This window comes from Xiphophorus couchianus, chromosome 22 (assembly GCF_001444195.1).
Source record: "Xiphophorus couchianus chromosome 22, X_couchianus-1.0, whole genome shotgun sequence".
NCBI lineage: Eukaryota > Metazoa > Chordata > Actinopteri > Cyprinodontiformes > Poeciliidae > Xiphophorus > Xiphophorus couchianus.
Genome location: NC_040249.1, coordinates 20393846 through 20406172, shown reverse-complemented (window position 1 = coordinate 20406172; position 12327 = coordinate 20393846). Strand labels below are relative to the sequence as shown.

The 12327-nt window shown below is 35.6% G+C and overlaps 1 protein-coding gene across 2 annotated transcripts; it reads left to right on the top strand.

Annotated features, from left to right (window-relative positions):
• Positions 1–2965: 2965 nt before the first annotated feature.
• Positions 2966–12231, top strand: LOC114137395 (RING finger protein 122-like). 2 transcript variants are annotated; one of them, XM_028005944.1, is made up of 6 exons: positions 2966–3584; positions 7470–7600; positions 9570–9612; positions 9703–9744; positions 10148–10230; positions 10542–12231. In XM_028005944.1, exons 2-6 carry the CDS (start codon positions 7491–7493, stop codon positions 10660–10662), a joined length of 399 nt encoding a protein of 132 aa, XP_027861745.1. In that variant the 5' UTR covers positions 2966–3584; positions 7470–7490; the 3' UTR covers positions 10663–12231. The 2 variants fall into 2 exon arrangements, with proteins under 2 accessions (XP_027861745.1, XP_027861744.1); XM_028005943.1 differs by having other exon boundaries at positions 2967–3584; positions 7444–7600.
• Positions 12232–12327: the final 96 nt, after the last annotated feature.

Below are 12327 nucleotides of genomic sequence, written 5' to 3'. Positions count from 1 at the left end.
TTGGGGATTTCTGAGCTTGAAAAGTCAAAAACTTCCTAAAAAAATCTGAAATTTTGGGGTTAATCTCAGAAATTGTCAAGAAAAACCATAGGGTTTTCTGAGCTCCAAAAGCTGAAAAATTGCAAGAAAATATCTGAAATTTTTTAATTAATCTAAAAAATTTATAATTTCCAATAAACATTTCCAAAGTTTTTTTTTTAAAGAGTGATAAAAAAAAATCAAATCAGCAGGCTGACTGTTGTCAAAAAGGGACACATCTGTTCTCATTCACTGCTTTCTTATGTTAGCAAGAATGAACGTTTAATAAAAAGCTTGCAGCCATTATCAATTTACATTAAAATGGACTCTCCTGCATTAACCGGAGGCAAATAATATCATGTTTGAAGCAAGTTGTCATGATGAGATGATCAGATGCAGATAAGACTTCAGAGAATATGAAAATATGCTAGCAGAGGATTTTATTTGGTTTCAATGCGACGCTAAATAAAGTGACCTACTCTGTTTGCAATTTCTCCTTCCAGAAATCTCTCACACTGTCATCTCTTTCAGATTCCCCAAACCAAAATATATTTATTTTTAATCCAACTGTAGCTCACAGTTGATCTGACAATTTATGAACTTCACCAAACAACATATCAAGTGTTATTTTAAAAATATCTAAATATTTGTACATGTTACATAATGATTAACTACACTGTAGGTAAAATTTTCATTAAAAAAGAAAATGTCCTGCTAGAAAATTAGAAAATTTTGTATTAATTGTGTGAACATTTCTATCAACTCTAATACAGAATTTCAGCATGTTCATCATATTTACCGGTAATTTATTTCCATTTCTATTAATACGAAACAGAAATTTTCAGTATTTTTACAGTATTTCTCCAGGTACATTCAAAAACATTGTAAACATTTCTCGTGTTGAAAAACTGAAATTGTATCGTATTTTAACTCCTGGTACATTCAGAAACATTTCTATTTAAATACTGAAATTTCCATATTTTTACATTTCTCAAACATTAACATGAACACAAGAAAGAAAAACCTGTTAGAAGTCTTAACAGAAAGTTCTTTCACATTTTAATACATTTACCCATTTCTATGGAGTTTTTTTTTTTACAATCTAGAAGGAAAGAAAATTATCAAAAAGTAGAAAACAGATTAATTGTTGGAGCAAAAGCTTCTGTATCCTTGAGCAAATAAAGATAAACTACTAAAGACGTCTGTTGCAGGATTTGTTTTTAAAGGTTTGTGTCCAATTGTCTTTGAATGACAAAAACTTTCTGTTCCTGGAAACTATTCTTAATCTAACAGAAAACAGCTGTGCTCCACCAATATGTTGATGGGAAACTTATTTCACAATTCATTGGTCCACAGTTGGCCGCAGGGAGGCGCTGTTGTTTGCACATTTGCGTTGCCTTGGTTCATATGTTCCAAATAATTTCTACATAAAAACTTACAGCTTTCTGTTTATTTACGTAAGTAATCAAATTTTAATCAAAACAGCACTTCTAAACTGGCTACTAGTCTGAGTTTTTAAAAATTTTTTTTTTTAGGTTTTTCTAAATAACAAACAACACTGTATTCTATTTTTGTACATTTGAGGTGAGATTTAAATATATTCACACCCTGAGAACAACCACGTCATTGCATCCAGCAATTCAGCACTGAATTGTGTTTATTTGTTTGTTTTGGTCCACGTGGTCCATTCCAGATCCAAAAATAAAATATAAGCAAACATAAAACATAACAGTCAAAAATAGGCTCCTCATTAGGGATGAAACTTATCGATTAACGGGTTAAAATTGAGTTTTCTCTTGCATCAAGTGGGTCGACCATCTTTCAATAACATGAAGGGCTAAATTATTCATAATGCTGAATTTTAAAAAGGAACATTATATTTAAAAAAAATTATTTAAATTTTTTTTAAACAATTTTAACAATTACATTTTTAAAATAATTTTAATATACAATTTGAACTATTTTTAACAATTATAATTCCCTCATAACTTGGACATCTTGGGACCGTTTGTGTATAAATGATTCTGCTTAAAAATGACCAGTGGCGCCCTCTGCTGGACGGCGGCCAAACAAAACAAATTTAAAGAAGGTCTGAGGTGCAGTATGTAACTTTTATAAAAAATATTTTTTAAAAGTATTTCTTGACACTATTACTATGTTGTGACAATTTGCTATGAGACAGATGGATCTCTTTCACTTCCTCCCGGAGCTAAATGCACAGCTCCAGACCAAAAACAACCAATCAGAGCCAGGAGGCGGGGTTTAACCCTGTCAGTCATTCTCATGTACACGCTGCTAAATGTGCTAATGAGTAACTGAAATAACTTACAGTTACAGCAAATCCGTTTATCCACCGTCATCAAATTAATTCATGCTAATTAGCATGAATGAATGCTAAGTAGCACTAGCATTCACGATAAGCTCTGCTAGCTGCAGGGTAGCAGAGGAGGGGATGAGCAGCACCACACTGAGGGGTGATTGATAGCACTAAAACCCTTCTTGCTCTGAAACAACCAATAAAAGCCAGGAGGAGCTTAATTTTTATACTATACTGTTATGACAGTTCAACAACAGTTTTTTCTGCAACTTTAATCGTTTTGAACTAATTTTAATTTAATAAACCATTAATCGACAATTGTAAGTTCACTAATCCTTGTAGGAAATATACTTCTTTTGTTATTCCCTCTCTTATTGAATCATTTATATCTCTAATTTTCAGTAATGACTACAAAAGTCTAATTCTCACTTGTATGTTTATTAAATCTTTTCTCATCTACAATGAGTTACCCTGATCGATAGGCCAATTACTGCTCAGCCTCCACATCTGCCTGTCTGCTGTTCAGTAATAGCTTACAGCTGCAAAGGAAGGAGGGGACAAGCCAAGAGGCGCAAGAGGGGTAAAAGGAGGGCAAGAGAATGAATGAATGAATGAATGAATGAATGAAGGAAGGAAGGAAGGAAGGAAGGAAGGAAAGAGGGGGCGGCGAAAGCAGAGCTCTGATGCAGGCAGTGAATCACATGAGCAGAGATCTGTTTACAAACCGAGAGCTGCAGATGAGAAGTGGAGAAGAGAGACGAGGGAGGAGAGTGAACGTGAGAGGAGCCTGGATCAGAATTAAGATTAGCGCTGTTGTCTTCCTGTGTTACCGACGCTGCGCCGCGGGTTCTGCGTATGGAGCAGGGAGGCAGATGGAGGCGCTGCCATCGACTTTCCACGGGAGAACCTGCCCGGATAACAGGGAAATCCATCCGTGTCGTTTTCCTTTGTCTCTCCACAGCAGGAAATCGAGGCCATTGATAAAAAGAGTGACACAAGAATATAACAGTGACTTGGGATTGCATCCGTGACTCCACGTAGGTTTCTTTGTCGTCCACTGAAGATACAAAGGCGGATCTGACAGTCGATGGGAGTGTTTAGTGGACGTCTCCTTCGTGTTTTAGACGAAGTAAACCTGTTTTTAGTTACCAAACCCAGAGAACTTGTTGAGAAACCCAAAACTTTTCCCGGCTGAGTGCCGGTCAACCCTTCACATGTTATTGGATGCATCCGGTTCACTGGTGTTACGGTAAGTGTTTTGGATCCACCAGTTGCACAGCCTTTCTTCATATTTTGCGCCACACAAACTGTGGTCCCTCTGACTCTGATTGAATTGCAACCCATTAAAGTTTGACAAAGGAGAACCGATACAAGCAGCTTTAACGATTTTGGAGTCAAAAGGCAAATTAAACAAACTCCGCCCATCTAAGATGTTGCTTCTTTTATGCTTTTGGCGCAGTCTATTATAAATTAAGAAGTGTTTTGAACTTTTTCAGGATCAAATTAAAGTTTATGAGTCACCTGCAATCTTGTTGGCAAATGTGCTACTTGTCCTTGTCTATGTTCCCGTTAACTAGACACCAAATGTATATTGACCACTATTTTTAGATTTAATAATTTTATATAATTTTAGATATTATTCACTAATTCATATGTTTTCAATCTGGAGCTTCTATAATTGATAACTCGGTGCTGCCATGCTGATCGCGTCCGGACCGGAAGTACGTCAGTGGAAGATTTAAATCTAAAATATTTTAATTCGTTATTCTTTCAAACCAACCCATTTCATTCTAAGTCAAGGTGCTACGTAACAGTGTTGGATATTCCAGCTTAAATAATGTTTAACTGAACTGAAATAATATGACAGTAATGCAAAATATGCTACATTAACAGTTTTAAATTTTTGAGAGACTAAAAATTAGTCAAAAATAACTGTACTATTTAGACACAGATAAATAGTACTACTTAACAGACACATTTAAAAGTTGTACAATTAAATAGACATTTTGTTAGCATGAAAAGCATACAAAGCATACAAAACAGGTATTGTAGATCGCATGGTTAGCAATTAGCTTTGCAATTAGCTTTGTTTTTTCCCTCCAAAATATGTTAAATATGTGTCTCACAGAAAAACACTTTCTATGACAAATCAGGTTTTTTCCAGGTATTATCCATCTTTATGAAATTTTTTTCCCCATCCATTTAGTTAATCTCAAGTTTAGAACAAGTTAGTTTAAAGAGTTATATCAACATATTCTATAGCTGAGAACCTGCAAACCTTGACAATTCGTTTTTATGTTTATTACTTAACCTTTCTTTAACAATGACAGCCCATGAAGGCAGATCTTTTTAAACAGAATCTAAATGTGGATGTATTGAATGGGACTGCAGATGTTAAATGTTTTTAAGCTAACATTTTGATAGTGGTTTTCTTCAAAACTAACCAGATTTCAAAATGCCAAAGCATTTTTTAGATGAGACTGAAGCTGTGGATATGTAAAAAATGATAATAAAAAGGGATATTACATAAAAAATATGCTTGGAAAAATGTGTATGCTACAGTTAATGCTACATTTTAGCATTGTTGTTTTCCCTCCAAAATGAGCTACAGTCATTTTTTTAATACTAATTGTAATTATGAAAATTTTCATACTTGCATAATTAATTACTGACAATTTGAAAACAAGCTAGTTAACCTTCGGATGCAGTATTTTCATATGTAGAGCATGATGTCATATTTGTAGTTAAACAGAGAAAAATCAGATTGTTTTTGATTAAAATGTTGCCAAATTGATCTATAGTGACTCTTTGGCAGCACAGCTGCTTTGGAAGTATTTTACCCACAAGGCCTTGCAGGATTACTTAGTAGTTTGCCAGGCGTATGGATTCACATGTAATCTTTGAAAAAAAAAAGTCAATTAGTACCTGTTTGGATAAACGTGATTCAAGGTAATTTTCCATTACACCCCATGGAAAACCAAGTAGAGTTCAGATAAGTAGGTATAACTGGAAAGGAGTCTTTTGATTTTTCTTTCTTTCAAAACTAACCCAATTTTTCACAGCTTCAAAGTTACCAACACCCACAATGATAGACGTAATCTTAGATAATCTGGAATTGATAGCCATTCAGTATGAAAAAATATGACAGAAGACTGTTTGGCATGTTATGCTACATTAAATGCTACATTAGCATTGTGGTTTTCCCTCCAAAATGTAACCACAAGAAATCTGTAGATTTTTTTTGATTGGTTTGAGGCCAATACCAATTTTTACTAAACTTTTCTACCTTTATGATGAAGTAAATATCTGGCATGGCTACATGTCCTTCAGGGGCTGCCATCATAATGTTTCAGTGTGTTACGCTTAATTATTCCGGTTTTCTGCAATTGCCAGGTACATGCTTAACTGTTTTTTCCTTTTTTTTTAAAATTCAAAATCTTTTTTAATCAACTATCCACGTAAATCTTGACTATAGACATGGAACTCAATTTTTATATAAACTCCTAATAACCTACCGTTCTCTACATTTCCTTTTAAGTTGGTTTTACAAGAATCAACACAAAAATGTACACCACATTTTTTCTTTTTCCTTTGAGCAGACAAAACTATGAACATCAGCAGGAAAAATCTACAGAAACAGCTGAACGGTTCTAGATCAGATCAACTACCTCACCTTAACCATGTTCAAGTTCAGACCTGTTCATGCATGCATGCAGCATTTGCACAGTGGCCTACCTTTTGGTCCTCCACTATCAATGATTTACTAACATAGTGCTAAGATTACAGCTGCCTCCTCTTTAACCTAAACGTCCAGCCAAACACTCGCCTTACCAGCCCTCTGTACTGGTGTGAGCTTTGTGTATTAAAGCGTGACTCCTGAGCAGGAGTACAAGCTATTATGTCTAACCGTAAAAATGTGCTAATTGCATCCTTGCACTACACTGATGGAGGTTTGTGTGGAAGGAAAGCAGCTCCGTTTAATCACCAAAGGCTAAGAAAAACGTTTATTCTCAATTAAAATATTTGAGAACCCAACATGAAGGTCCATCACATTCCTGTGACATGCAGGCGCTATGCAGTGTGAAGAATATTTGTAAAAATGTGACTTCCGCTCATAGAAAAGTCAGAAACTGTTATACAAAGCACCAAACAAGAGATTATGTATGAGAAATCTGACTCAAGGCAAAAATAAAACACTTCAAAAACACAAAATGTAGACAAGTATTTTTGGTCTACTTTCTAGTGCAAATATCTCAGTATCCTTGAAATAGGATAAAAATTACTTACAAGTAACTTCCTAGCAAGATAGTGGAGCTTATTTCAAGTAAATGATTCCTTAATATTGATTTTAAAAAGTACTAGTTCCTCCAGCAGATTATTTTAATTCTAACATAACATTTTTCCCATATTATAAGTGAAATAATCTGGCAGTGGAACTAGTACGTTTTTGTTAATATTAAGAAATTATTGACTTAAAACAAGTTCCTGTATCTTGCTGGAAAGTTAAAATATTTGTGTTTGAAAGCAGCCATAAATACTTGGTAAGATTGTGTTTTTGCAAGGAAATCACAAAAATTACATAAAACTTTCTGAAATAATGACTGAAAATTAATGAATATTCTGACTTTGGAGCCAAAAAAAAACAACCCACAATATGTTTTTTAATTTATTTTTATCAAGTAGAGGAAAAATTGTACAACTACTTGATGCAGAAAACCATGACAATAATGACCCTTTGATTTGATTTTGTAAAATAAATACCTGCACTAGAGGTGGGTGGATCGATCCAGAATATTGATGATATTGAGTTAAGGTCAATGCAGTTTCAGATTCTTTGGATTGTAGTTTTTCAACTCTACCTCAAATACTTTGTTTTGATTTGTTGCATTCATGACATTTTTACTGTAAACGTTTATGTTTGTTGGATAATAAAAGATAATTTCCTATTTGGTTCCAGCCAAGTCCCTAAAAAAACACTTGTTTCATTGAAAATATGATGCTAATTCTGTCTAAACCAAGCTTCTCTCAATATTCTGCTGGGACTTTAAAAAGGGATATAATTTAATCTATTAAGGTAAATAATCTCTACCCATGATTCCCATTTTTAGGGTGTCTGTGTGATTTTGAACTGCAGGACTTCGTCCCTGACTGCAAGATGACAAGCGAAAGTCTCTTTAACCTGCCGCTTAATACTTACATCATCCTCCTGGGCATCGGCCTCTTCATCCTCATGCTCAGCCTCATCTACTGCTGCTACTTGTTCAGGTACACTGTAAAACATCTGAGGATGGTTTAACTTGAAAATGAAGCAAGTACAGTCAACCAGAAATTTTGATTTAATTTGCATTAATGCATTTTTTATTAAAAATCACTTTGAATTTTGCACAGAAACATTTAATTTGAATCTGAGCAGACATTGTCCTCAACCACTGCAAACTGACAAATGCATTAATATAATAGGTTTAAGTGAACTCTGGCATGGTTTGAGTGCTAATCTGAACGCCAAGCAGACAACTCCAAAAGCAGGAAGTGAACTATAGCGCAGGGCATTCTGGGTAAATACAACCAAAACAAACGTGCAAGTCTAACACTAGGGGAGAAATGTCTCCTGGCTTTTAACGACAAAAGACAAAAAGGTAAAGTCTGACGCCACTCCATTTTTGTTCACATTTTGTGAAGAAGGAAGTTGTGCTCAGTGTCTTCTTCAGAAGTTTTCACGTGGTTTCCTTCAGTGGTTCTTGGTGCAGCGCCACCACAGGTGAGAAGGGGAAAATGTTTTTCAAGAGGTTTGGTTCATTTACATAGTGCAGTGTGAAAGCGAACCACACCAACTGAAAATGTAACAAATGTTGCAATTTTGGTCCCCAATCGGCCCAAGTCTACCAGACCATCAGGTATGAAAACGCACTTGAAACTGTTAGTTCACTCAACTCTTGGAGATGTGACAAAATTAATCAAAAGCTAACACAACTCACTAATATTTGACAAACTTACGTTCAAAATCTAAAACTTGCCAGATTTCTTTGAATTAAAAAGTAAAAGCTAGTAGACACAACTAAATGCAGCTCAAGTAATTTACAGTGAAGAGTCCAAGTTTTGATGTTCTTGTGCAGCCCTGCTCAGTGTGAGGGACTTCACTGCTCAGGTTGTTACATGAATTTGACATCGTACGAATTCCAGGACTGCTTGAAGCGCCGAGCATCCCCAGCTGATTCATTTAGCATGACAAGACTTGTATCAGTGGAGATAGATAAGGAAACATAATTTGCACAGTACGGATGTTTTTGGTGACAAACTTGTAACTTTTCTTTTAGCTGCATGGAGAGGGCATGTTACATAAAATCCTGAACCAATCAGCTATAATTATTCACCAATATTTAAGTAGGCCAAAGACATAAAATCTCTTCTTATATTCTTTGTATCCTTCTTTCTGTCTTGAGTGTTTTCATTCCTGATAATAAAGAAGATTCGGTTTGATTAGGGACCAAAATTGCAACATTTTCAGTTGTTGCAGATTGCTTTCACACTGAACCGTGTCAAATGAACTAAACTAATTGAAAAGTTTTGTTCCCCTCCTCGCCTGAGATGACAAAAACCTCTGACATAAACACAACTTTTTTCTTTACAAAATGTAAACAAAAATGGCACGGCATCAGATTTTAGCGGTTGTAGGATTTCTCTTTCGTCTTTGGTAAAAGACCACAAGACATTTCTTCCACTAGCGCTAGACTTGCGTGTTTGTTTTTGTTGTATTTACCCAGAATGCCCTGTGCTGTAGTCCGCATCCTGCTTTGAAAGTGGTCTCCAGTCCACTTGGCATTCACATATGCATTCAAACTGCACCAGAGTTCACTTCAACCAGAACAAGACCAAGGTTTGCAGGTGGACCACAATTTGCTTATTTGGTCAGCATCAGAGTTTGATTCTGCATTCACACCTCCATGAACGAACCAGACTTTCTAGGCAAACGCCTGCAAACCACTCTACCGCTTTTCTACTTTGGATGTTTTCACACCTGATAGTCCCATAAACCTGGTTTGATTGGGGAACAAAAGTGCAATATTTGTTACATTTTCAGCTGATTCTCAACAACATGTCTCATGTTGCCATTTTGTTTTTAGACCAATAAACTGACTATTTTCTTGCAGACGTGGCCCTAAGCATGGCTTGTGTTTGGCTCTTCAAACCACCTTTAAAACAGCATACTGAGTTTTATTTTGTTGCTTCTTTACAGACTAAGAAGACAAGGTACAAGAGACAATTATGGCTACAATGAGGTAACATCTTGTTACTGAAACATTCCTACAAGACTGTTTTCATTTGCTTTTCTGTTAGGTAAACTAAATGATTTCCTTTGTCATCAACAGGTAGTTCTAAAAGGAGCGGGAAAGAAACTGAGTCTTCTTGGTGTAAGTTGAATACATGTCGTAAGCTAATACGAATTTAGGGATTGAACATTTAAAGTACTTCAGGTTCTTATATGTTCATTCATCAGACTGAAGCCCGCGGTTCCAGTTGAAGTTGCCGTAGCATCAAGCACACATCTAAACTTTTCAATTATTGCTATAGCTGTAAATATGGGCAAACTGGTGATTATTTTCTTGAAGCCTTACAAGGACTACCGCACATCTACCTTAGTTCAATGACAAGTTGTCTTTTCTTTCCCATTTTGAAGAGTGGCAAAGAGAAGAGAAATAGGCTTCAGAGTTACGCCATAGTCCCTTGGTACTCTGATCAAGAAGATTTCTAGGATAAGTTCGTTTTTTTTTATTTGCTGAAGTGGTTTCATGATCTGGTATTTTCTTTTTCCAGCAAACGTGTGCAGTATGTTTGGAAGAGTTTCGCAGCAGGGATGAGCTTGGAGTGTGTCCGTGTTCCCACGCTTTTCATAAGAAGTGAGTTCAATAGTAGTACTTGTTGATTACCATGTTTTTATGACAATGTACAACTCATATGATGTTTTTAAGTATGCAGTTTTTTGCATGCTTCAAACTTCAATAAGTAGTTTAACAGACATCAAGAAGTCCTGTAGCTATTGCTGAATTTCCCGCTGCTAATTACGTCAAGTTTCTTGCATATATTTTCTTTGCATGTTTAAACTTGAGCACAACTATGCTAACTGAGACTTGTGTCCTGCAGGAAAAACTGTGATAGCCATGATTTTTTGAGTCATGTTTTTCCTCTTGTCTGTCTGCTTTTACCTTAGATGTCTGCTGAAATGGTTAGAAATCCGAAATGTGTGTCCGATGTGTAACAAGTCAGTTTGTCGAATCCAGCATGAGCCCCAACAAACACCTGAGCAGCCACAGAGTCTCTCGGAAGTCTGATAAAGGAGCCCTACGCAGCAATGCAGAGCACTCTCCGTTCAGCTGAACTCTCTTTAGTTTTTTTTTCTTTTTAAAAATAGAAATATTTTTTTGAGGCAGAGTTACTCTTGCAGAAATTTTAAAATAAACATTGTTGTGATCAGAAGAACATTTTTGGAAAAATGTATGAAGGGGACACTTAGACACAAGGTAATGGTAACAACATCTTAACGTGGGGTTTGTAAATCAAAGTAAGAACGCTTAATGTTGAATATCTTGTGCTCAAGTTGGTTGAAAGTCAACTTCAGGTTGTGAGTTGAAATATACTTTTTTTTCTCATTTTCCAGACTGATTGGTAACATCATAATATCCTTGATTTTGTGCAAACAAAAACTGACAGTGGTGCAACGAAAAGACACTGCTTTGTGTACAAGGCAGCCATATTGATTAAAACTTTCCAGTAAGCTAGCTGAGAAAGTTCTTGTGACTTTGAACTCAACTTGAATGCTAACATTCTCAGTACATAGGCTCATGCTAATGCTAAGTGCCTTAAAGTCATGTAAGCATGTATTAATAAGTTTTAGCATTATATTCCAACCTGTTCAGTGCCAGCAGAGAAGTGAAGTGACCTAACCAAGACGTAGACTATGTATTCAGGGTTAGCGGTAGCAAAAAAAAAAAAGTGACATACAGTGGACCCCTGTTTGATTTTTCTGAAGAACTTTGCCTCCAAATTATTTACGTAAACTCTACTCATTAATTTGGAAGCTGACAAAGCTAGACGCAATGCTACGTGCCACACTATTGGCTGGTGTTTGGGAAACATTTTTGGAACAGAACTACCCTCTTTCATACATTAAAAAAATGCCACTCACAAAATGGCAGTGAAAAAACTGACAGTGGTGCAGGATCCATTTTCAAGCAGCATCCACTCTTCCAATGCTTATAGGTGACTTCCTCTGACTTTAAAACGGTTTGGATCAGTTAGAAATTGTGCTATCAAGTTGTGAATGTTCCCAGATGATGTTTTGTAGTGAAATTGATCATTTCTGCCTCCAGTTCTGCCTCAGAGAAATGTTTTCATGTCAAATGCTCCCCATAGACTCCCCACCTTGTGAAAATGGTGTCTTTTTTTCTCTTTTTTTTATTAACAAGACTTTAATCAAATGAAGACTTGGGAAAAAGCAGGGATGGGGGGATTAAGCCCACTATACACCAACACAGAAAGAATCAGAACTCTGTTTTGATCCATGTTCTCTCAAAACTGAAATTAAGGTTTCCACAGGTTCTCTTAAATAAGAAGAAAATCCACACTGTTTTTTTTTTAATTTACAAAACATGGCAATTACAAACTAACCAGCCTATTATATCAAAATAACAAAGAATATGAGCTCTGTTAAGAAAGCTACTTTGGGAAAAAGAAGCTCAAAATAAATAAATTAATATCACGTTCATGATGGGCTTAAGCTCGTCCCCATGTGACTTTTTAAAGTTGTAACTAAATTGTTTGTATTATCAATAAAACCTGGATTGTGTCAGTGATGATAAACATTTTTAATGTATTTCTCGAATCTTGGATTTGTGATACCTCAAAAAAAAAGGGACAGAACCAATTTATTCTCAACAAAAAATAATTGCTTTTGCTGAACTAAAAAATAGTTTTCAACCATTAAGAGGTAAACAGAT

Excerpts from the sequence above, each read along its gene's own strand:
- LOC114137395 (XM_028005943.1), top strand. The coding sequence starts at position 3,560 with ATGCATCCGGTTCACTGGTGTTACG. Across the intron at positions 3,585-7,443 it reads TCCGGTTCACTGGTGTTACG|GGTGTCTGTGTGATTTTGAA; the intron begins GTAAGTGTTTTG and ends TCCCATTTTTAG. Across the intron at positions 9,613-9,702 it reads ACAATTATGGCTACAATGAG|GTAGTTCTAAAAGGAGCGGG; the intron begins GTAACATCTTGT and ends TGTCATCAACAG.